The sequence below is a fragment of the Papio anubis genome, chromosome 14 (genome assembly GCF_008728515.1).
Source record: "Papio anubis isolate 15944 chromosome 14, Panubis1.0, whole genome shotgun sequence".
Classification (NCBI taxonomy): Eukaryota; Metazoa; Chordata; class Mammalia; order Primates; family Cercopithecidae; genus Papio; species Papio anubis.
The window spans coordinates 36,696,612-36,722,766 of record NC_044989.1 but is presented as its reverse complement, the minus strand read 5'-3'; the positions used below and the strand labels follow the sequence as shown (position 1 = coordinate 36,722,766).

Below are 26,155 nucleotides of genomic sequence, written 5' to 3'. Positions count from 1 at the left end.
TTCTTTGTCAAATGCAATTCCTGTCTATACAAATAGTCTTATGTGTTACTGTGAAGAATTTTGGGAACCATGGATCTGTTTGACATATATGAGAATAATTAATTCTAGAAACTCTACAGTTGATTTTCATGAAAAGTTTCTGAATAATTATAACCAGCCTGTAAAGAGCCTGAGAGCGGTTGGAAGGAAGATGTGTATCTAATCATTGCCATATGACTGGTCTCCTCCTTGAGTAGGCAGTGACAGAGTCTGTATCTGCTCAACCCGTGTTGTCACCTAGTTTTATCTTTATGGCATGCCCAGTCCGAAGCTTAGTTACCTAAAGAACGTTGGTTGTATGGCTTCAACATACAGATGGTCAGACAGACCAAAGTCTTTCAGATGGTCTGATGTGACCATGCTTCTATAGATATGGGCTAAATGGCGTTAAGGTCCTGACTCCCAAATACAGTCCTGATACTTGATATAGATACTGAAATCTGTATTGGTTCGCTAGGGCTGCCAGAACAAAGTACCACAGGGTGAGTGGCGTAAACCACAGGAATTTATATTCTTACAGTTCTGGAGGCCAGAAGTCTGAGATCAAGGTGTTGGCAGGTTTGGTTTTTTTCAGAGGCCTCTCTCCATGACATGCAGATGGCTGCCTTCTCCCTATGTCTTCACATGGTCTTTCTTCTGTGTTCTGGTCACCCTATTTTATAAGAATACTGGTCATACTGGGTTAGGGCCCATCCTAGTGCCCTCATTTAACCTTGTTTTACCTCTTCAAAGACCCCTTCTCCACATTCTGAGGCCCTGTGGGTTGGGACTTTAACAGTGTCCTATCTCTCACATGGGGAGAAGTGCTGAGAAAAGACTGAAATGGGGTTTCAGGGAATATTGTTGCCCTTTGTCTTCCCAGTTGTTTAGTCCATTCTCGTACTGCTACAAAGAAATGCCTAAAACTGGGTAATTTATAGGAAAAGAGGTTTAATTGGCTAATGGTTCCGCAGGCTGTACAGGAAGCCTGGCAGCATCTGCTTCTGGGGAGGCCTCAGGGAGCTTTTACTCATGGTAGGAGGCAAAGCTGGAGCAGGCATCTTCACATGGCTGGAGCAGGAGGAAGGGGGCCTGGTGGAGGTGCCACACGCTTTTAAACAACCAGGTCGCATGAGAATTCTGTTATGAGAACAGCACCATGGGAATGGTACTAAACTGTTAGAAATTGCTCTCATGATCCAATGACCTCCCAGCAAGCCCCATCTCCAACATTGGGGATTACATTTCAATATGAGATTTGAGTGGGGACACAGATACAAACCATATCACCAATTTTCAACAAAATTCACAGATTGGGGTGTATGTCATTAAGTATGTATTTAATTTAATTCTTTCAGATCAACTCCTTTCCTGTTCAGAGATATCCCAGAACCCTGCTGAATGGCATGCAGTTTCTTGCCAGCAGGTGGATTCTGTACTTTCCCTCTGCTTTTGTGTTTGTTCTTTTCCATGTACAAGCCTTCACAGTCTTGACTGAAGTATTATTCATGGAATGATTTATTTGCACAAGTAAAAACTTTCGTTAGACTTTCTTCCCAGCAGGCTGAGAAGTGACTCACCTGCCCACTTACCACTACTCAGACCTGCCCTCCAGAAATTTTAGAATTCTGAGAAGATCACACACAGTCAATTTAATTGCTTGGAATATAATTTTTGCTCTTTGGCATTGATTACATAGGTGTTTATTTAGTTACTCCTAGTGACTGCTCTGTTTTGCTTCCTTGAAACGCTTTTGCCTTAATATCTGCTGTATTTTGTTTTTGGTCCTAGGAGTGAAAAGGCTCTCAGTGTCTGAGTTAAATGAAATCCTAGAAGAAATTGAGACTGCCATTAAGGAGTACTCTGAGGAGCTGGTGCAGCAGTTGGCTTTACGAGATGAACTGGAGTTTGAAAAGGAAGTGAAAAACAGCTTTATTTCTGTTCTTATTGAAGTGCAAAACAAACAGAAAGAGCACAAAGAAACAGCAAAAAAGAAAAAGAAGCTAAAAAATGGCAGCTCTCAGAATGGGAAGAATGAGAGAAGTCATATGCCTGGCACAGTAAGTGGTGTTTTGCAGGAGGCGTCGAACGCTGGAAACAGGTTCCGTGGTAGTCCCGGCCTTCCGGGCTGGTGGCAGGTGCGACAGGTTGTACATGGGCAGGAGTGTTGCACTTCTACTCAGAGCCCAGGGGGATTTTATTCCAGAGTACCACTGTGCTCAGTTTCTTCAGAAAGCCGTTTTCTTGACTAAAGGGTACTGGTTATCTGAATAATACTGAAATCTTTAGCAGGGAAGTAAGTGGAAGGAAGAGGGGGCAAAAAAGGAGAATGTCTTGAAGAAAAGAAGCCTTAGCAAGTGACCATTGTTACTACATCAGAATGTGAAGAGTGGTTATGTGTATTTGGCTAGTAATTTTTTTTTCTTATTTTTGCTGAACTCTTATAGAGTCGTGTGATCAGAAATTAAAAGGGGTTTATTTAGAGGTAGCAGAACTCTGCTCGAGGCACAGATTGTTTGTAAACAGGTTTCTCCTGATTTTTCAGCAAGGTTGGAATACAAGAAGGTAAGTGACATCAGCCGTTTGGCCTACTATTTGGCAGACTAGACTGTTACTGACCGGTGAAAACAAGTTTAGAATGTGAAACGCTGACCCTTTGATAAGATTTTTTTGTGTCGAAGTCTTGTATATTTCTGCCTTGATTTTGTATGTGTGTGAAGAAATGTTGGTTTTATTTTTAGAGTATAATGGTTGGGTAAAGGGATCTCTTTTTCTCAATGGAACATCTCTTTTAGATTTGTGATATCAATAACATGGTCTTACAAATCACAAACTAGCTATCATGGTTTGCAATAATATGAATTCTGTTTTTGATAAAGTCTGATTTATCTAAAGAATACTTACCAGAGAAATAGATCTCATTAACCAGATGCTGATGGAATCCTGGAAATACAGTTCTAGGATGGTGGGCCACCAATGAGCAGTTAACACAAAGAGACTCTTACCATGTAGCTCGTTTATTATACTGTTATTAGCCTATGAATAAATCCATTTTTTTTTAGTTTAATGTTCATTTGTATCTATTTCGAAAGGATATCACTTATACATTGACTTTGAAAAAAGTTTTCAGATATCTATTATTTTTAAGAAATGGCAGTATTGATTGAATAGGTGTTTATTTAGTCATTCCTAGTGAGTACTCTGAAAAAAAACCAAAACCAGCCCACATTTGTTTGAATATACAATCCTAGAAAATTTGCTTTAAAATATTAGGGACACTATTTTGCATTTGCATCTCATATTTTTAGAACTGGCACCCTTTAAATTGTCCTGTTATATAAGTGGGATTAAATAAAATGCTTAGTTAAAAAGTCATAGCATGGTTGGTAATTTCTGCCTATTTGCTTTTAGGGATTACATGTAAATCCTCCATTTATTGCTGTTAACACTTGGCTGAGAAAAGTAAATTTATCCCTAGAGGGGTTTAAAGGCTTCTTTTTGTAACTCCCATGTAAAAAGGGTTAGAGTAAATCCATTGTGTAATTTTACATGGCATTTATATTGAGAAAGGATTTGGCAAGGCAACAGTTAGGTCTTACTTCAGCCTTCATTGGTCTTGAAATAGATTCATAGTAACAGTAAATATTTTTCATAATATTTGAACCTTTGAAGTTGCATTTTGCCTGATTTACAATTTGTGTCAAAAATTTTAATCAGTTCAGTAATGGCACGGCTAAGCTTGCAGTACTAGTTTCCTGTATCCTTTTAAAGCCTAAAATGTGGCTGGGTGCGGTGGCTCATGCCTTGTAATCCCGGCACTTTGGAAGGCCGAGGTGGGTGGATCAACCTGGCGAAACTCCGTCTCTACTAAAAAATACAAAAATTAGCTGGGTGTGATAGTGCATGCCTGTAATCCCAGCTACTCAGGAGGCTAAGGCATGAGAATCGCTTGAACCCAGGAGGCAGAGGTTGCAGTGAGCCAAGATTGCTCCACTGCACGCCAGCCTGGGCAACAGAACGAGACTCTGTCTCAAAAAAAAAAAAAAAAAAGCCTAAAATACCAGGGAAAGACCATCCTATCTGTGACACAAGTAGCCTGAAAGTTGCTCAGAATAAACCCAAAGTGAAATGGCCAGTTGGATAAACACAGTCCAGGAGCTTGCCAAACATTTTACCAAGCATTTTATATCACATACAGTCTTCGCAAGACCTGGTCTCTATGAGTTTACTATTATCAGTGATACTAATTCCTAAAAAATGGTGACCTCCTTAGCATTGTCATGTGTTATCTTTTAAATAACATCAGTCATTTTTTTTTTCCTACCTGAGATATTTTTGTTTTATTAGCAGGACTTGGAGTTTTTTGTTAAGTATAGAATAACTTCCTTCTGTTTTTCTTGATGTATGTTTCACTGAAGCGGTACATCAGTTTGTAGTTGGCATACCACTTTATCTAAAATTGTTACCTTGTTCTCTTTGGTCCAAAGATACTCTAATGAAAGATTGCTGTGTGTATAGAGCAGAGTTAAACTTCTTAATTGTTAATTTTGGAGACAGATTTTGTTTTAAATATTTGTTGTGGTGAAAAAGAAAATAGAGGGCATAGGGATGCTATTTAGAGCATTAGAAAATTTCATTAGACCGTGAAAATATGTGAAATGTTCCAGAAAGTATTACCTGATAAAAGTGAAATATTATTTTGATTGGAGTTTTAGGTTTAAAATAATCATAATGCTGTATGTTGGGTAAGGTAAAACAGCACTCATTCATTCAGCAAGGATTTGTGGAGTGTCTTCCTGCGGCAAGTGTTCTTCCGGATACCGTGGGCAGGATGACTCATGATGATAATTCTTGCACTTTGAGAGGCTGAGGTGGGAGGATCCCTTGAACCCAGGAGTTTGAGACCAGACTGGGCAATATAGTGAGACCTTGTCTTTACAAAATAAAAATTATAAAATTAGCCAGGTGTGGTGGCAAGCACCTGTAGTCCCAACTTCTTGGGGGTCCGAGGCGAGAGGATTGCTTGAGCCCAGGAGGTTGAGGCTGCAGTGGGTCATGGTCACACCATTCCACTTACAGCCTGACCCTGTCTCAAAAGACCCTGTCTCAAACAAAAAGCAAAAAACAAAGAAAACCACAGTGGTGAATAGAATAGAACAGACAAGGCCCATCCCAGGCCTTCCTGGAGCTTATAGTCTAATGAATAGTCTAATGATGGAGAAAGGCAATAAACAAGGAAAAGAATGAATAGAGGATGGAATTTTAGTGGTAAATAAAGACCATGAAGAAAACCAAAGGCTGGGTGAGGCGGTAGATAGGGATGCTTTTGGGAAGCTGTTTTGGAGAGTGTCGCTACACCACTGCTTCTCATTGACAAGGGAGGCTGCCTAGTCCCTTTCCAATTCTCAGTTTGGAGGGGAGGTTAGAGGAGTGGACCTCTTTGGGAAATGCAATTCAAGAGAATGGCAGGCTTTATAGTTCCTCTGTCCTTTTTTGCAGCATCTGGAGGAGCAGAGGATGGGGGTTAGAGAGCGGTTAAAGGGCACTGTGCATTTATCAGTGTGGTGATTTACATGTATTTCTTTGTACTGACCGTGCTGTTTTGGGTGACGCTTCTTTATAGTCAGTGTTCTTCTTCTGGAATCACATTCCTTACTTCCTTCTTCTGTCCACTTGGGGGATTTTTTTTTTTCCCACTCATCCTTCAAAATCATGGCCAAGCATTGTCTTCCTTTCTTAGAACCTTCCTTGATGACTCTGTCTCTGATGCAGAGTTGACTACTCTCTCTTTTAAAGGGGGTTAGTATTATTCCTCTTCAGTATTTCTATTATCACTGTCATATCATACTGCAGTTTTTTGTTTTCATGCCTATCTCTGTTTTGTGTCCCTAAGGATAAGAAAGTTTACTTTACTTTCTTGGTATTCTTAGATCCAACCTTAGGTACCTAATACATTTCTGCTGAATGAATGAGTGAACGAAAGATAAACTTGCAAATGTATATTTCTATCTTGGACCTTTCTGCCAGGTGTCAAACCCATGGACCATGAATCGAATATTGACTAAGAACTTTGGGTTAAGAGCTGTGTTTGAATCTTGGTCCTGCCAATGTTATACAGACGGCTTTGAGTTTTGGAGAGATTAAATGAAATTATGTAAGATTAGCAAACATAGCAAACACCATGAGTAAATGCTAATTATTATATATGTCCAACTGCCTCCTAGACAATTCCCTTTGGATATCTTGTAGGAGTCTGAAATTTATACTGTTAAACCAAAGTTACCGTTTTCCTAAAATTGAATTATTTTCCTTTGGTTAGCAAAACTAGTTTATCCACTCACTGAAACCGATAGAATTTCCAAGTCAAAGAATATACAGTTTTAAACGGCTTTAAATGACCAGCTTTTCAAATTATTCTGTAGAAATGTGGTCCAGTAAGAGCATAAGAATGGCCATTTTCCCACACCTCCCACCAACGGTGGATATTATGAGCTTTTTAATATACACCGATTGCATAGGCAAACAATGGGTTTGATCTATTGACCATTTGTATTCTTTTATGAGTTGCCTATTATGTTTATATGCCTATTATGAGATGTTTTCATATTTATTTGTGAGAGTACACATACTTTTGATATTGAAGCACCACACTGTGTTGTAATCATTGGCTTAAACCTCTCTTCTAAGAGAGTGCAAGCTCTTTAAAGGCTCATTCACACTGCTTTCCCAGCACCTCACCTCATTTCTTGTTCTTTGCACATCACTTAATGCATGTTTGTTGAATTGAAACTTCAGCGTACAGGAGATTGAATCCCGGAGGATTTAGATTTGTAGTATTTGAATTATTATTGTTCTATTGGGGATTTTTATTGGGGGAGCCAGGCTTCTGTTATATCAAACATTCACAGGTCATTGAGTTTCAGTAGCAGTTCTCATGAATACAAGAATAGGTCGAACAACACCAGGTTTATGTTGTAATTTAGTAGTTGCTATTCATCTAGTGTTATCTGAAGTTGTCTGGGCATTATGGCCTACCTGCTTAGCATGATAACTTAGTAAACTTATATGTATGAAAATGGAATACTTACTCTGCGAGCATCTAGTAACAAATCTTTGACTTGACTGTCACATGTAAGGTTGCTTATGCTAAGTCTTGTTGAGAAGATAGGAATCAATAGTCTTTTCTGTTTGCCGTAATCACATTGAACTTTCAAGAGAGAATTTCTAGTGTGTTACACTCACCACCATCAAAAATGCATGACTGCTTCAGTCAACCCTGAAAAAGTTTATACTGACAACTTTTGGGATATTAGCAATCAGTGACTAATCGTAGCAGAGAAAAGAAAAAACTGTAGAAAGAATCACATTACCCTAATTTATTGCTTTTTGGGGGTTAGGGAGAGAATTGCTTAAGGATAGGGGAGAGCTAGGGCTTAGATGATACACACTCTTTCTTGTATATATTTTCTTTCGCAGATACATTGCTTCGTTTTTGTGACTCAGTTCATGTTATAATATGACTGATAGCCTTTATTTAGGGCTTCTGTTTAAAACAACATGGTCCTGGCTTTTTCCCCCCTTCTTTTTAATTTGGAATTTTTTAACAGCACATTTGCTCAGACGATCTAGACCAGGGATTGTCAAAGCAGACTGCTGCCCAAGGGCTAAATCAACCCTTCACCTGTTTTATGAATATCGTTTTATTGAAACACAGCTATGTTCGTTCATTTATCTATCATCTGTAGCAGCTTTGGTGCTATATGGACGGAGTTGAGTGGTTGCCATGGAGACTGTGTGGCTTACAAAGCCTAAAATAATTAATGCCTGGCTTTTTACAGAAAAAGTTTGCCAATCTCTGATTTAGACTTAGTAAAATTAAAAAGTAGAGAAAAAAAGTTATGAACTCCAGTTAAGTGAGTTTGCATAGCTAAAAAGAGTACTGTAATGTGTCTGAAATTTGTATTTAAAAAGTTGCCTTGTTTTATCATGAGATTATGTTGAGTTGTTCCTTTTCTTGGAGCCCCTTCAGCAGCAGCCTGAGCTTTGCCCCCAGATAGTGATATCTTGGCCAGCCAGTCTCCAAGCTCCGTGTGGCAGCTTCTTGCCTAACAGCTGACCTCTGTGCTGTGTGTCTGAATCCCGGTAGCTAGGTGAAGAGAGCGAGCAGGTAGACCAGTGTTCTCTAGATGTGGAGACCAACAAAAGGAATAAAAATGTTGGCAGTCCCTTGGAGATCCTGTATTATACACAGTGATAAAATGTGATTTTAAAAGAAGGTTAGAGGAGAAGTGGAAAGGCACTGAGTTTTTTTTCCCTTTATCTTTTTTTTTTTTTTTTTTTTGAGATGGAGTCTCACTTAGCTGCTCAGGATGGAGTGCAGTGGCTTGATCTTGGCTCACTACAACCTCCGCCTCCCGGCTTCCAGCGATTCTCCTGCCTCAGCCTCCCGAGTAGCTGGGATTACACGCACGGGCCACCCCGCCCGGCTAATTTTTGTATTTTTTTTTTTTTTTTGGTAGAGATGGGGTTTGACCATGTTGACCAGGCTTGTCTCGAACTCCTGATCTCAGGTGATCCACCTGCCTTGGCCTCCCAAAGTGCTGGGATTATAGGAGTGACAGTGTCCAGCCTTTTTCCCCTTTATTTAAGCAGTGGTGCTTGAGATACTAAATTCTACTTGATATACATTTTTTTTTTTTTTTTTTTTTTGAGACAGGGTCTCACTCTGTCGCCCAGGCTGGAGTGCAGTGGTGCCATCCGGGACCACTGCAGCCTCTACCTCCTGAGTTCAAGCGATTCTCCTACCTCAGCCTCCCGAGTAGCTGGGATTACAGGCGCCTGCCACCACACCTGGCTAACTTTTGTATTTTAGTAGAGATGGGATTTCACCAAGTTGGCCAGGATGGTCTTGAACGACTGGCCTCAAGTGATCCACCCACCTCGGCCTCCCACAGTGCTGGGATTACACGCGTGAGCCACCGTGCCTGGCTCTGATATACATTCCTGAATGTAAATATTGACATATTTTAACAATAATTTGTTGGTGATATTTGATAGTATCTTGCTGCATTTTCTTTAGTGCAAAGCATTTACTAAAAATTACTATTAGCATGATGGAAGGTCATTGTAGGGTGGAGAGAAACTTGAATATATAATGATTATTTTAATAATTCAAAGCTATGAATTATGAATTACTTTAGATGTGGAACACATTTGTTTTATGAAAAATAATATTACCTAGAGAAATATATGTCATCATCAGTTTTTGATATGTTTTTATCATCTACTCTTTGTTTTCTGCAGTGGTTTTTGGTGGTAGGCTGGTAAGGGTGAACTTTCATGACCAAGCAGTTAATGTAGTAAAAATCAGGAGTCCATTCTTGACTTCTTTATGTCTTAGAGAGGTCATTGTTAATATAAACAAGTTCACATAAAAGCTGTAATATGCCAGGAAGTTGTGTTCTTCTTGTATACAGTCTTGTGTGCCACATAGTGAGATTTCAGTCAGTCATGGACTGCGTATAGATAGATGATGGCGTCAGGATTAGAATGCTGTATTGTTGCTGTACTTTTTCTATGTTTATCTACATTTAGATACTTACCATTGTGTTACTGTTGTCTGTGTTATTCAGTATAGTAACAGGCTGTGTAGGTTTGTAGCCTAAGAGCAATAGGCTGTCCCATGTAGCCTAGGTATGGAGTAGGCTATACAATTACGTAGGTTTGTGTAAGTACACTCTGTGATGGTCTGTACAACGACCACGTTGCCTGACTCATTTCTTAGAATGTATCCTCGTTTTTAAGCAGCACATGACTGTACTTAGAGTATTTATAAGTTTCAGGAAGGAATTTCTAAAATTGCTAAGATCAATTATTCTAGTTTTAGTGGCTTTGAAAATATTTGGCAAAAATTAATTTAGTTTCCACATTAATATTAAGTTACATAAAAATTTTAAAAAAATCTTCAAATATAAAAAATTATTTAATGTTAATTTTGAAGATCTTTGTACTAAATTTTTTCTGCCATAAAAATAAACTTATATAATAGGTGTTTAATATTGAAGATTTTCAAGTGTGTATCTGCTTAGGTATGATGTATATTTTCTAATTTACTTAGATCTGTTTTTTTAAAAAAATATTTTTGGTAGAATTTGCTTTTATAACTGCTTTATAATTCACATTAAAATTATTTGAAGTGTTAAAACAAGATATTACTTTTACACCTTAATAACTATTTGAATATTTTTACTCTAAATTTTCTACACTTGTTTCCTCATGTTTTGATTATTTTATTAAAAATTAAACCTATTATATAAATTAATGTTTGAAAATCATATTCAAGCTATTGAAAATGACGTGATTTATAAGGAACAATAATTATGTTTTAATTTTGCTTTCGTTTGAACCTCCTGAGTATAAAGAATATTAATGAAGTAAGAGTAGATTAGAGTAACAGTCAGAAATAGATGAAAAGCATTCCTTGATTGCTTTTTCAAACCTTTTTTTCTGACATTGAGCTTTGATATTGAGATTTTTAAATGATTTCCTGGCCAGTTAGAAATCTGTACCAGTTGGTGTCAGGTGAGGCTGAGAAACAAGTTTGGTAGCAGGAATAGTGTAAATTTCCTGGGCCCTTTGTTTGTCTTGCTTTCCCTGTCTTGGATGTTGCTTTCTGTGAAGTTGGTTGAACTGGTGAATATGCTGTGTGTAGAATAAGCAGATATGTTTAGGATACCAGAGAAGAACTAACAAACTACAGCACTGTATCTGATTCTTGTTCACTTTAATGTAGCATAGTGTTCTCCAGCTCTTTTCTTTTTATTGTTCAGAAAGACCGAATTATTTGTTAACTTGTTTTCTGTTTAAACTTTTTTGCTGATTCTGTACTTAGTCATAGATAGTAATGTCTCTTCTTTATGTTGTTTTCAGTCCTATCAGCTAGGAACTATAATCAGGGATTTATTCTTTCTCAGCTGCAGTTTTATTTATATTAGAAGAACTTGAAATGCTGTTTTTGCTGTTCTGGAGAAAAGTAGAAAGGTGTGGTTATTTCTCTTTGGGAGTTGTGTCTAAAATATTATTCTAGCCTTTTTATTTTCAGGAATTATAGCCAATACTTTTTTGAATATTGATATTTGCTGAGCACTTTGCTGGGTACTTGCATGGATTATTTCATGTAACCTTCACAACAACCCAGTGAAGAAGGTATTACTGTTATTATTTCCGTTTCATAAAGGAGTAAACAAAAGCTTCGCAGGGACTTTAGCTCACAGAACCAGCATGCATTGGAATGAGGTTGTGGAGTTACTTAGAGGTGGATGGAAGGATCCTTGGCTTGAATTTTCCTTTTCTGAGCTTTGCCAGGATGTTGTAAATGGGCCTTGGGGATCTTGGCCCATTTCTTTGTCTTTCAGATGTTGGTGAATTTTTATAAATCTATATCCTATTTACACATTGTTGCTCCTGGTTTTGTCTGAGAAAAGTTTCCAGATAAGGACTGATTTTGAGACTTTCAATACATACTTAAGCCAGGGAAGGAAATAACCACGAGGCAGTGGTGAGTATTCTCAGCATAAATACTGGTGTTGAAGCTGTGTATTGAATACCCTCTTCCTCCGTCCTTGCCACATTACTTTGACATTTGTCAGTAGTGAGGGCAACAATAAAGTAAATACTGCAATGCTTAATCATTTTCCTGCTCACAAATAGGCTCCTATCAAAAATTCCATTCTGAGAGGGGCATTTTATAGCACTATTAACTCCTTCCTAAAGAGGTAGTGGGAAATGGATGAATCAGTTACAAAGTAACTTTAGATTCAGAATTTTCACCAGCTCTTCACTTTGAGTTTGAACACTTGGATTCTGTATTTCAGACTTGGAAATGGTAGATTAAATGGAGGGAGGATTGGGTTTTCTGATATACTGAATTATTGCAGTTATTTAAATTAAACTGTAACAAATCATTTTTTTCCTTTCTTTTAAAAAATTATTTACTTATTTATTTAGTAACAAATCTTTAGTGTCCTTCATTTCATTCAGCTCATAACCCTGAGACTTAGCTCTGTTGGCGCTTTGATATGTCTGTGGTACTTTAACCTTGAGAAATGTTAACAAAGAAATGCTTCCCTCCCTTCCCCCCTCCCACTCTCTCTCCCTCCTCCCCTACTCCTTCTGTCTCTCCCTCTCCTTGTCCTCCTACTTATAAAATTTAAGCATAGAGAAAATCTTCCCTCTGGCCCAGTTAAGCACCATAAGCACCTAATAATACCGCATCTGTTCTCAAGGTTGTAAATTAGTGCTTCTAAATGAGGTGACGTTTACGAAAAAGTAAATTTAACCTGCCTCTGAGGTTTTATCTTTTTAAAATTCATTTTGCCTTCCAAAAGGGTGTATGATTTTTTGGAATTTACAGGGCAGCCATAAAACAGAATGCACAGTATGCTCTACACAGTTCGTTTCCTGTTTCTTTCTGGTCTCACTGCCCTGGTCTCTCTTTTCCTTTATCCTTCTAGTTCACTGATCTTCTACTTGCTACTATTTGAGTATCCTAGCTAGGGGTTTGAGATTTCTTCCTTTTTTTTTTTTGAGACGGAGTCTTGCTCTGTTGCCTGGGTTGGAGTGCAATGGTGCGATCTCGGCTCACTGCAACCTCCACCTCCCGGGTTCAAGTGATTCTTCTGCCTCAGCCTCTTGAGTAGCTGGGATTACAGGCACCCGCCACCATGTCCGGCTAATTTTTGTATTTTTAGTAGAGACAAGGTTTCACCAGGTTGGCCAGGTTGGTCTCAAACTCCTGACGTCAGGTGATCCACCCACCTCGGCCTCCCAAAGTGCTGGGATTACAGGCATGAGCCTCTGTGCCTGGCAGGGGTTTGAGATTTCTTAGTCACTCCATTGTTTTATGTTTTACAAACCACACCAACAATAATATTTCATTAATCTCATGTTACTTTCCTAGACTAGATTCTTCAGTGGACTTTTCCAGAACTCCATTGTTCACTCTTCTGAAAAGTAACTTTATGTTCTGTCATGTCATCTTTATTCTGTTCACATTCAACTTATTTTGGGCTTTTTTTTTTTTTTTCTTTCTCTCCTGCAAGAAGTCAAGACACCTCATGATATGGTAAAAAGATCACAGACTCTAAGGCTCTTGGGTTCTGGTATTAGGAGTGTCACAACTTCAGCTTACGAGACGTTTATAAATGCCTGCTATGGCTCAGGCACTATGCAAGCTGCGGGGATGGAGAGATGCATAAGACCTGTCTCTCCCTTCAGAATGTAGTCATTTCCTCATAAGAAAATGAAGCCCTTGGACTCTGAATGTATCATCTGGCTGTGCAGTTCTGCCATTCTGGAGCACTCATTTATTTAGTCCTATAGAGTGTGTGTGTGTCTATGCATGTGTGTGTGTTTTTAATTTGCTTTCTTAATAATGGATCTTTTTGGTTGAATGAATTCATAGACTCATAGGATTTACCAATAAGCAGACGTTTAAAGTTAATATTATTTAATCCACTGTTTTACAGGTGAGGAAACAGGCCTTAGCAGTAAAGTGACTGCCCTCCTGTCACACAATTAGTGGCAAAGCTGGGAAGGAACCCAGATCTTTGATTTCTAATTCAGCACTTTTTTGTCCAAGCTGACTAATTTTCTGATTCTAAGACTTTTGCCTGAGATGTGATTCCTGGTTTCATACAGAAATCTGGAAGTATCCCACTGGTATTGATAAGAATCGCTGTAGCGTTTAGCAGGTTAGGTCACTGACTATCAGTCAGATGCCTCCTACATATTGAAGTCTGGTTTTTGCTTTTTGGAGCATATGAAAGAAGTATCTGACATTTTTTTTCTGTCCTTAAGGATTTTGAGAACTGAGTTGAATTTATGAAAAATTAACCTAACCAGAATTTTTGTTTTTCTTTCTTTCTTGTTTCTCTTTAGATCTTGTGCCCTCTACCTCCCCATTAAAAATACCTTGATTACTTTTCTTATACTACTATTAGGCAAACATTAATTGATTCACAGTTGTGTCCCCAGCATGAGTGTTAAGGATGTCGAATCAATTTCAGTTTTCCAATGCTGCCCGTGGGGTGCAGTTTGAGATGATGAACCATCCAGTGTGCTTTAGTGCGGTGATTCTCAACCAGGCCAATTTTGCCCCCCACGGAACATGAGTCAATGTCTGAAAACATTTGTTGTTGTCACAACTAGGGGCAGGGTGGGGGTGGTACTGCTGGCATCGTGGTGAACAGAGACTGGAGGTGCTAGGAGAGATCCCACCCCACTGCACTGACTCCCGTGACAAGAATGATCTGACCAGAAATGTCAGTAGTGTCAACACGGAGAAACCTAGGTACAAGGTGTGATAATTGCTATAGTCAAAACAACTACCACGTTTGTAGTGTTTTCTGAGCCTGGCTGTGTTCTGTGGTCGAGATGGACATACATTACTGTTACCCCTAGCTGGGTTTATGGGTTTGGGAAGGCTGAATTGCACCCTGATGTCAGTTAGAAGGAGGAGGGAACAGGCACAGAGAGCTTGGGGGATGGTGTGTGCCACCACTTGGAGGTGACAGTTAGGGACATCTGGGGAAATGCAGGCTGCTCATTATGGTGAAAGCTAGAAGGTGAGGGAGCAAGAAACTCCAGAAGAGGCTATGGAAATTGCAGAGTGGAAGCTGGAAAATGGGTGGCGTTGTACGACATTCTGAGGCACCTGGTTTTTGTTTCAAGGCTGTAGAAAACCAAAAATGGTTTTCATGTTTGGGTTTGTCTGTTTTGGAAGAAGTATGGAAGGAGGCAACTGGAGATAATTAGGAGGCTGTTGCAACCATTTCATGTAGATTGAGTCAGGAAAGTGAAAGTAGGGATGGAAATATAAATAGTTGAATTTCAGAGATATTGGTGAGGTTGATTGGTTTGGGTGCCAAAGAAGAGGGGAGTTAGGGTCAGGTCATTGACTGTTGACGAGGGCAAGCATAGATAAAGCACATGCGCCCCTTCCCCAGAGGGAGGTATGTAAATCTTGTCAGCAGTACCTGCTTCTAGCTTCAAGCCCAGCAAATGAGGGGATGTCTCTCTTTTCCATCAGCTCTGGACAAAACCTATGGTCTGAAAGTTAAGCCAGCCGTTGCAACACATTGGTACACAATGGGGGAGAGAAGACAGGGTTGCTGCAATAAAATCTGATAAAAAGGAGGCGAGAAGGGACATATCCATAGATACTGTGTTCCATCCCGTTGAATGAGAATTGCAAGACTCCTGCACACTAGCTGTGGTGTGGACTCCCGAGTTGGCCAGGTTGGCTGCTTTTGGTTTTGTTCTCTGAGAAGATCTCCCTTGTCCAGTGTCCTTTGTGGCTCATCTGGGATGGGTGTATAAGTCATCTTTCAGCTCAGATGTCGTCTCCTCAGAGAACTTTTCTCTGACATTTGAGTAGAAAGTAGGCATCCAGTTTTTAATCGCCTTGTTGGAGCTAGGGATAGGGCGTGTGTTAGTTATCTGCAGCATTCAGTTCATTTACGTGTTGTACTTTTTGTGCCTCCGTTATGCTGGAATGTAAGGTCAGGAGGAGGGTGGGAGGGGCCTTGGCTGATGTGTTCAGTCTGAATCTCTAATACCTGGAATGGTATCTGGCTCAGGATGTTTTTTGAAATAATGAGGAAATGAATGAGAGAGGAGAATAAAATGCGGAAGGAGGAACCGGTTTTTAAATTTTGTTGTCTGTGTTTTGGTGGGGAAGAGGACATTGAATTCAGTTTTGGATATGAGTTTTAGAAACATTGATATTAAATATAGACAGGAACATAGGCTTGTCAATAGGGCATTAAACATACAATAGGCACAGATGTCCAGCTGGCCATTAAACATGCAAAGTGAAGCTCAGGGAAATTACAGTAAAGGTCGCTAACATATACTGAGCTTTGCCATGTGCCAGTCTCTGTTCTTAGCACTTTACTGATCTTAGTAAAGTGGAGCTATCAATTTATGGAAGCAGAAGCTGAAGCTATTGAGTGGTCATGTCCAGGGGGGTACATGAGAATTAAATAGGGACAGAATCCCGAGGTACAGCAGCATCTGAGAGGTGAATCAAGAAAAAGGCACAAGATCCTAGGGAACACTGGTGTTTAAGGGATGGATGAAGAAAGTGGTGACTCTTTGAAGAAGCAGCTACAGAGCAGGAGGGTTGGGGTGAGGGAAATCTGGGAGAGTGTGGTGTCTCTGAATCCAAGGAGGGAGGAGGGATTCCTGGATGTCTCACAGATCTGAAAAGTGGCCGTGGTCTTCTGGATCGAATAAATGATGTTGGGAAGAGTTGTTTCAGGAAACCCTCGGGAAAGGAAATAGGTTGAGGGTTTGAGAATTTCAGGTTGCTGTCAGGAAGGAGCTAGTAGAGAGGGAGAGTTTGGAAATGCAGTGGAGGGAGAACATTGGTGCTGCCTGACTGCTGGGGAGGTGGGAGTTGCTGGCAACTGAAGTGTTTGATGGAGGAACATTCTCAGACATAGATTTTAGTTTATTTATTTATTTATTTTTTTTCCTGTAGAACCTTCTGATTTCCTTGTTCTGTAATTTTCCAATGGATCAAGAGGCTATTGAACTGTACAGGCTGCACGTTGCTTCCCTGGTTCATTGTCAGTGAAAGAGCTGGGGACAGTAGGGCCTTGTTGGCTACAGCCACTGACTCAGCAGCAAGGACAGAGGTTCTGCGTTCCTTGCTTTACCTTCTTTCACTGGCATCAGCTGTTAGATTTGTTTTTCCAGGTTACCTTGGCGTCCCATGGTTGCATTTTCACTGATTTCCCCTAAGCCTAGAATTCTGGTGGCACAAAAGCTATCTTTCACAAGTAGTCAGGCTATCAGTAGTTGAGATGGCGCAGTAATGTCTGCAACCAAACATTTAATAAAGAAAACCTAAATTACATCTGCATCGTATAAAATTGAAACTGCATCAACTTTTGTTTTTTCTAGTGACAGGTATTGGCTTTCTGGTTGGGAACATAAAACTAGTGTTTTCAGAATATGCTTTCCAAATATAAAATGTGTCTCAATTTCCTGATAATGTGGATTCTGAAACTTTTAATCTTGCTTTAGATTTTATGAATTTGTATCTAGTTTTAACATGCCCATAGATAATGGAGCCAGGTAACATAGACTAAGTACTTAAAAACAAGTGCGTTTCTCTTGGTCACATTTGAAAGAAAATATATTTTAGGGAAATAATTAAAAAACTGACTTGGTTATTTGAAAATAGTTTCTCATAATTGTCATTATATACTCTGAAGCCTAAGATGTTCTCTGGTTTGATAATCTGTTTAAAAAAGTTTACAAAAGTAGTTACCTGTAGGTTTTTATTTTATAACTAGCCTCCTCCATCAAAATTAATAGTTATGCCTTCAGTGAAGTGAAGAGTCGTCAGCAGAGTATCCTGACTAGATATTTGATTCTTGCTGAAGCAAAACCGCCTTGCAAATCTGGGAAAGGCTAGATAGGGAAGATGGATGGTTTAGGAGGCGAGGCATATTTGTACAGTGTCCTATAAGGTGGTAACATTTGGAACTCAGATTTTCAGTAACTCCATAGAGTTACATGACGGATACAGAAGCACATAGCTCCCTCAATGATTCAGCCTGTTGGCATTTCTTAGCTTTTTGTCATCAAGATGTCTTTACACTCTTAAAATTTATCGAGGACCCCAAGAAGCTTAATATTTGCTATATTACAGATTAAAAGTGATAAAATTGAAAATATAAATTCATGAAAAATACCAAAAATAAATTCATTATAAGGAGCATATATTTATGAAAAATAATATTTTACAACATCATGAAAAAATATCATTGCTGTGTATTTTTGTCAATCTCATTAACATCTGGCTTAATGAAAGACAGCTAGATTCACAAATGTGCTTCTGCATGCAGTCTGTCATTTGGAATATTTCACTGTAAGCCATGAGAGAATGAGAGTAAAAAAGACCACTCATATTTTAGTAGTATTAAGAAAACATTTTTGAACTCATGAACTCCTGAGAGGATTTCAGGGACCTCTTGGCAGGAGTTGAGTGGGAGGGGGATCCCCGGACTACACTTTGAGAACCACTGGACGAAACTATATATGTTTCTTGATGACCATTTCCTTGGTTTCCTTTCTTCTGCCCCTTGGGGCCTGGTAAAATATTCTTTATGTTGACTCCTCAAATGTGTTTACTGATTTAAATTTCCTCTATAAAATTCCAGGGGAAGGAACCATCCACTGAATCAGGCCTTCACTTCCCTTTCATGATGCCTTTCCCCTTAATTAGTCATGCTGTAAGAATCTATCTCACTCCTTTGACTCAGCCGCCATAGAGGTGCCACCAGACTCTTTTTACGATGCCTGATGACATTGTAGACTGGTTACAAATCAAGATAAGTTGTTCAGGAAAAAAATACTCCCTTTTCAGTACAAAGAATTCTAGGAAGTCTTGGAGGTTGCTGGGAGAAAGAAACTAGAATTGTTTCCTAGAAACGGAGTGGAAAAGTCTTTGGAGAAGTTTTTGGGGGCCTCACTGGCTAATGGGATCCACTCTGCTCTCCAGGAAGCGTATGCCATCTTCTAGTTCGCATTTCTGCACCAAGGCAGTGGCAGGTGGCCCGAAGAGTGAGTGGGAAGCAATAATCAGCTCTCCAAGTAACAGCATTTTCATTTGCTAAATGTTATGTTAATGTTCTCCAAACTGATGGTAGAATTATACAAACTTAAGCTGAAAATATGCATACTGTTCATATTAAGTTTTCAGACTTCTGATAAAATGTAGGTAAATAATATCAAAAAGTATCTTAAAAATTACACAGCACATTTTGTATAGAACAAATATGTGTACAACTGACATTTACATTGGAACAATTTTATTAGCTACATCAGAAAAATGCCTGCATGAGTATAGTAGCATAAAAACAGTTGCTTTTGCATTTACCTTGCAAAGAAATGGAAGCAGCAACATTTTAAAAAGAGCATGAGTTTGTGTGCTTTATCTGGATGAGTAGTGGCATTTTCTAACTGCTTGCCTCTCGGGCACGTAAGTCATCATGGTACATTCTTACTAATAGACTTTGAACTTCTCTCTCTGTCCTTTTCTTCTGGGCCGTATATTGCCGCCTTTAGCGCTTCAGCATGGAAGGGATCTCAAATGTCATTCAGAATGGCTTCCGCCACACCTTTGGAAATTCAGGTGGAGAGAAACAGGTGCTCGGTTATCCTTATTTTCCTCATTCTCTGCTTTTTCATTTCCTGTGTAAGTGAAGATCCTGAAAGCTGGTAGTTTTACTAATTTACTAAGACCATTGCTTAAAGAGAGAAATAAAAGTTTATTATAAAAGTTCATTATGTTTATAGTCTTGATAATGAACAAAATTTCCCTTTGAGGAAAAAGCATTTTTCAAATTGGACAGTAGATTAAATGCATTCTTAATACATGTTTTAGAGCTCCATTTCTCACTCTTAGTTTTAAACAAATAGACATTAACATTTTAACATATTGTATTGCATGTGTAGGAAATCTGCTTGTGAAAATAACTAAACTATGTGACTCTAATTCTAAAAGTCTAAGAAGCAAGATGTCATTTTTGGGGGAAGAAGGCCAGAGGTTGGTACGTTTGAGACTAGAGTTCTAGGTCAAACATATGTATAGAGTATATCTTACCTCCTTTAAATGAAATTCATGTGTTTTTAAGGTGTATTGCATAGTCAGCCAACTCAAGTTGTCTGCCAAACGAGGCATGAGACATTATTTATACAAGATTATACATAGATATGAATGTATAATCAAGTATCTAGCAATTTGCTTTTGATTCACATTTTTGTATACTGATTGAAGGAATATCACCAACATGGGAAACGTTCACATGAATGGGTATGCTTCAAATTTCGCTATATGAAATTTTCACCTTAAAAGAGAAAACTCTTTAAGTTAGCTCTTCTGTGCAGACTAAGAAGGTGTACAAAATGTAGCTTGTAGGAAGTTTAGCAAAAGAATGCCTAGATCAAATGCCTGCAGTTTTTACTGAAGGTAGTTATGTGTTTCTCAAAAAGGGGGATCATTCCTATTAAAGAGGGAAGGTTCACACGGACATCTGCAGCTCATCAGTGAGCTCCATGAAGGGCTGTTTGAATTTTGGTTTTCATTCCGGTGCCTCTCACCTCTCTCAACCTCACAAGAAGGCAAGGAATCTTCCAGACTCCATTGAGTGGAGCAGGGAGGTCTGAAAACGCAGCCAGGTAGCCAGAGAGCGGGCCAGGGCGCAGCCTCCTGCTGCCTCTCCAGGTTGCCTGACACGTGCAGAGTGAAGCCAGGAGGACATCATTTCTGGCCTTTTGTTGTTGTTGTTCTTTCCAAAGAAACATTCGATTATACAATTGGGCATCACCTGCAAGAAGTCTACATCAAAAAGATGGTGGAACACTTAAGTGCCTCCAAGATTGAACTATGCAGTTTTACCAGTTTTCTGGACTTAGGGATCCAGTTATTGTAAAGCAGCTTTCTTTATCCTGTTTTTCAGTTATGGGCAGGATAAGATCACTCAATGAGGATTAGAGCTGAGATTTAGGGCACGAGGTTAAATCATGGGTGGAGCTAAAGAGATTCCAGGTGAAAACCACTGGCTTTCTATATGAGCACATGTGAAATGCATGGAACTATTTTTTTGGTGGGATGGTAAGAGTAGGAGAATCTGGACAATCATTTATGGATTATGCTTTCATGGGATTAGTTATAAGACATGGCGCTGTTACTTGTGAGCCTTTACAAGTAGTGAACTAGGAAGTCTGTGTCAATTTCAGACATGAATTTTCATTATTCATTTCCCCTTAGGCCATTCTCTACTTTCACTTTTCTCCTTTAATACCTAAAAACGTTTATAATGACTTACCCAATAATTTAAAATAATAGTAATAACGCATTTCTAAAATGATTTAAGTGTGTCTTTGTTAGCTTCTGCAAGAAGCTAGTGTGTGTTTTTCAAAGTTGTCGTGTTATATACGTGGACCATTTGTTGAACCAGAATAAAAATGGTCTGAAACAGAATTATTTTGCTGTTGGAAATTACTTTCTTGTGCAGAACTATTAAAACGATGTTTTTAGTTTAAATTGCTATTTTTAAAATGTGTTGAAAAATATGCAAGGAGAATATGAGATAATACTTTAAAAATGAACAAATTGAGTAAATCATCCTCAGACTTAGTCCTATGAAATTTTCAATAACTGAAATGCAAAAAAGTGGTTGTTTCTGTTGACACTAGGTTTGTGTGAAGCAAATAGAGATAGGCAAAAAAAAAAAAATGAGCTCCATCTGAGATAGTAAGATACCTTTATTCCCATACAATACCTGTGTTTTCATTACCAAAGTAGCTTATGTTTTTATATTATGAAATAGACCTTCTAGTAACAGTATCAAATTTTTTGGAGATAAGGTAATTCCGATTTAAGTGACTTTTTTTTTTTTTTTTTTAACTTGGCAGTATTTGACTACAGTCATTCCTTATGAGAAGAAAAACGGACCACCATCTGTTGAAGATCTTCAAATATTAACAAAAAGTGAGCAAAGAAAAAATGAAACTATTACCTGATTTACTTTTGCTGATCAGTAAACACCTGACTTTAATTGACTGATTTTGTTGTTAGTGTTTTGTCAATTTAGGATGTAAATGATGCATATAATTGTTTATTTTTATAAGAATGAAGCCAACAATGGCTGTGACATTGAATACAACAGTAACTCTAGTGTTGATTTGTAGTTTTTCTGTTTTTCTGACCTTGTGAAATATTTATGAGCTAAACTTTTGGGAAGAAGCATAACCTGAATCTCCATCATCTCTTACATGTTTAAGAACGTATCCATTTATCATAAATAAAATTCTTCATGGATCTTACATATCTATGACTGTCAGTAACTGAATAGGAAGGATTTAGGGTAAACACTTTTTTTCTTATGTATGTAGAACCCGAGGGAGTAATTATAGGTAGAACATAAATTGACAGTGATGTTTTAAGAACATGCATTCAAGGCCGGGCGCGGTGACTCACGCCTGTAATCCCAGCACTTTGGGAGGCTGAGGCGGGTGGATCATGAGGTCAGGAGATCGAGACCATCCTGGCTAACACGGTGAAACCCCGTCTCTACTAAAATACAAAAAATTACCCAGGTGTGGTGGCGGGCGCCTGTAGTCCCAGCTGCTGGGGAGGCTGAGGCAGGAGAATGACGTGAACCCAGGAGGCAGAGCTTGCAGTGAGCCGAGATCGCACGCCACTGCACTCCAGCCTGGGCGACACAGCAAGACTCCATCTCAAAAAAAAAAAAAAGTACATGCATTCATTCAGTAAATATTTGGTGAAGGCCTACTCTGTACCAGGCCATGATCTGGGCACTTGGGATACTTTAGTGAACAAAGCAGACAAAAATAATCCACCTTCAAGGGGCTTGCATTAAAAAAAATTGTTAGATTTAAATATATATGATACTGAGTATCTCTTATGATAGCCACAAATGAGCACTGAATTCTGGTTCTATCCCTGTTATTTTCAGGGATATCCTTGGAAGTTACTTACTCTCTTTTGCTCACATTGAAACAGTAGCATAAAAAATATTTGTTCTGTTTACTTCCCAGTAAATAGATTAATGTATGTGTGATTTTGGCTAAGTTACTATCAGTTAGCCTTGTTGTCACTGCCGTTAAAATGAAGGGATTGAATTTTGCTGATCTGTTAGGTCTTTGTGATGGTAAATATTTGTGATACTTGCTAATTAGGGGGGAACCAAATGAAAGAACATCACATGGATGAGTATTGATGACGATATTTATTTTGGAAATTCAAGATATGGAGGAATGGGCATGGAAAACCTAAGAGTAGAAGCAAGTGTCATATTTCTTAGCTCCCTGCCTGCTAACTCGGAGCTTTTATTCTTTCCTTTGGTGAATAATTCTTTAAAAAGTTTTATATTTAAATATGGATAAATCAAGTGATGCCAGCCAGTCTGAAATAAAAAATCAAGAGATTAACTGGGTAGCCAGCCCTCTTATTTTCAGGAAGAACTTCTGAAGTTATGCGTGTCCAAGATCACACAGGGGGATGGTTAATTACAGAGCTGGGTCTCTTAATTCCCAGGAAATGATACTTTTAATGATGCTGGTTTTTGGTATGTGATTTTATATAGAAGTTAGAAAAAATTTTAAACATGATTGGAAGCAGAAATACTGAACATGGTAGCCCTCTAAAGAAGGGAACATAAATAAATATTGCTTATAAGCCAGGAATTACTGGCAGGCCTCCGCTTCTCAGATCAAGAACAAATACTTCGTTGGTCAAACTGAAGTCATCATCTAATTCCAGCATCGAGATGTCTTTATAGGTTGATACAGTTTGGAATCTTTGGACATATTCGGGTCCAAAGCTCCTTTTCTTTCCAAAAGAAGAGCCCTGTGGAGACAGTCACAGTGTTTATGGATATATAGTCTTCCTCCTAAAAGCTATTAAGGGATTCTGGGTATAATAATAATAGTAATAGAAACTTTAATAATATTAGTAGTGTTAGTTACAGTTCATACATAGCATGTACTATGTGCCAGGCACTACGATAGGACCTTTGTATCTGAATTAGTAGCTTAGTCCCCATTCACAAACCTTTGAGATGAAATCTAATTATTATTCTCATTTCACAGAGGAAGAGCTTGGTACAAAGGTGGTTAAGTAGCTTGCTCCACATCACACAATTAGGAAGTGGCAGAGCCAGGGTTTAAACCCAGGAAGGCTGATTTGACAGTTACACTGTTTTGCCTTGTCGTATCGGTGGGGAAAAACAGTGAAATATTTTTACCAGGATGCTTGGGAGAAAATTTGAGTGGGCAAACTCTGTTAAAGTATAATATTTGTGAGTTTATCTCGACCTGAATGATCTAGCTTAAAAAAGAAAAACATTATACTAGGTGGCTGTTTTTTCTCTTTTAGTTTTTACTTAGAAGATAAAATTGTCCAATTAGAATGAGGTTAATTCTCCCAGGTTCCTCCCCTAGTGCAGAGGAGGCGACAGCCAGGCAGATGCCAGGTGCTGCTTCATGGAAGTCTGTTCTTTATTTGGGTCTTTTCTTTGAAAGTTTCAAGGAGTCTGACAGATATGCTTGTTGGGGGTATAGCTAACTTTCCATTTCTCTGAGAGTTTCTCTAGTTTTTCTTGATCTACAGCACTGAGGTCCTCTTGTTGCACCGAGTTCATTGAGGTGCACGTTACCGTAACCCACTTTCCAGTATTATTATAGAGCGAGGCTCCTTGTAAATAATCCAGTTCCTCTTTTTTGCCTCCACTGTTTGGAAATTTTAAAACAGGGAAGTAACTCTCAGGTAAGCAGGATATTCTTACCTAAAATAAATTCCTGTAAACTTACTCCACTAAAATAAATTATTGGGCCTTTACTGTTGTATTCCTTTATCAGGAAAATCACCTATAATTTGCATGAGTCAGTTATATCCTATAATTAAGGAAGATGAAGGCCACAATGATTCAAATTAAATAATATTTTTGATCCGGATTTTTAATCGTTGTCTTTTCCCCCTTTTCTGTTTTGCAGTTCTTCGTGCCATGAAGGAGGACAGTGAAAAAGTTCCGAGCTTGTTAACTGATTATATTCTGAAAGGTGAGTTTTATAATGGTATAGGTGCGATGGCCGGAGGTTTGGATTAGTCAGAAAATACATCGTCTTGCTAATACATTAGATAGTAACTTCCCAATGCACAACTTTCATTAATCTTGTTATGCAGGGTGAGGATTAGCTACATGACTGACTTCTGTCAACATTATATATTACGGTTTTATAAAATTTAACTTTTATTGGAGGTTTTGGGCTGGAAATAATCTCCACAGCTAAACTATAAACATCGAGGGAGGTAGTAGAAGAAAATGAGTGAGATGGCGCCATAATCATGTGGGTATCAGATGTTGGCAGGTTGGCACTGGGAAGTTTGAGAAGGGTGGTCTCTGTCATCTTGAGGACAGTGGAGAGGAGGAGGACAGATCATTAGTGAGGATGGATGAAGGAAGTCACATCTGTGAACAGTGCCAAAGGGAATATGAAAGGGACTGATGTAAGGCACAGCGAGGGAAGCGGGGAAATAAAAAGAATGGACTTTCATAAACCCGGGACAGTGAAACACCAGCCACAAATCTTAGAGGCAAGATGAGGCTCACACAGGATGGGAATACTGATGAGGCAAAAGAAGAGTGAGAGGTCGAGTTACTTTGCTGAGGAAAGAGCAAAATTTGGATGATAAAGAAGGGACGGAAGAACTTTAGAAGCAAAATTAATACTTTTCAATGAAATATTTTTTAAAGTAGCAGGTATTCAGAGACCAGATTTTGAAAGCATCACAAAATGCATCTTGTAGTGTTTGATCAAATTTTGAGAGCAATCCTCTTTTAGTAACAGTCTTCTTTGGGTTCTTTCTCTTCTCCATTAAAGTTAGCTGAGCACAAGGAAGATGAAGATTTCTGAGACATTAGAAATCTCAGATGGGCTTTTCTTAAACCATAGTGTCTTGAAAGGGGAACCTCGGTAGTATACTCAGGGTGCTCAAAGTGAATCACACATTTCACTTTTAAGAGTCTTGATGCTGTAAGAGCTAAGAAGCATGAGCTAGCCATTAGTGGGTTAACACTGGGGTAGAACAGACTTGACATCATTTTTAAAAATAAGCTGTTTTTCTGATGGAGGATTTTCTCCCTATTAAATTCTGATTTTTTTTTTCTTTTTTAATACCTGACATCTTTGTTTGCTTTTGTGTTGTGCTAGCATTGGTATGAAAGCTGGATTGTTCTGAGGTTTGTTCTTCTAGATGTGAAACAGGAATGAGATGAACATAAAGAACATGTCTTAAATTTTAATTATAGTGGGTCCCTATGGCTCTGTGAGGGCCAGAGATACAATGAGCTTCTGAAGCATTCTCTAGCTATGTTAGCATTTAACTGCATGGAAGGATGTTATGACCCAAAGAACAGAGTCCTCTGGGGGAAAATGATTTTTAATTCTTTACTCTGAAAACCTAGGACTGTAATTGTGAACCTACCTATACCGCATGCCTTAGGGAAGCAGCACCCATCTAATTCTGCTCCTCATG

General features: G+C 38.7%; 1 protein-coding gene across 3 annotated transcripts in view; it reads left to right on the top strand.

Annotated features, from left to right (window-relative positions):
- The window catches only part of FEZ2 (fasciculation and elongation protein zeta 2), a 44,807-nt gene that overhangs the window by 16,711 nt on the left and 1,941 nt on the right, over positions 1-26,155 (top strand). Inside the window, exons 5-9 of one of the 3 annotated variants that reach the window (XM_009183987.4) lie at positions 1,810-2,078; positions 19,159-19,239; positions 21,511-21,586; positions 24,613-24,678; positions 25,831-25,859. In XM_009183987.4, coding sequence (XP_009182251.1) covers positions 1,810-2,078; positions 19,159-19,239; positions 21,511-21,586; positions 24,613-24,678; positions 25,831-25,841 — 503 coding nt within the window. In that variant the 3' untranslated portion in view covers positions 25,842-25,859. The remainder of the gene's footprint in view (positions 1-1,809; positions 2,079-19,158; positions 19,240-21,510; positions 21,587-24,612; positions 24,679-25,830; positions 25,860-26,155) is intronic. The other 2 variants (XM_003908496.4, XM_003908495.4) reach the window with 2 other exon arrangements.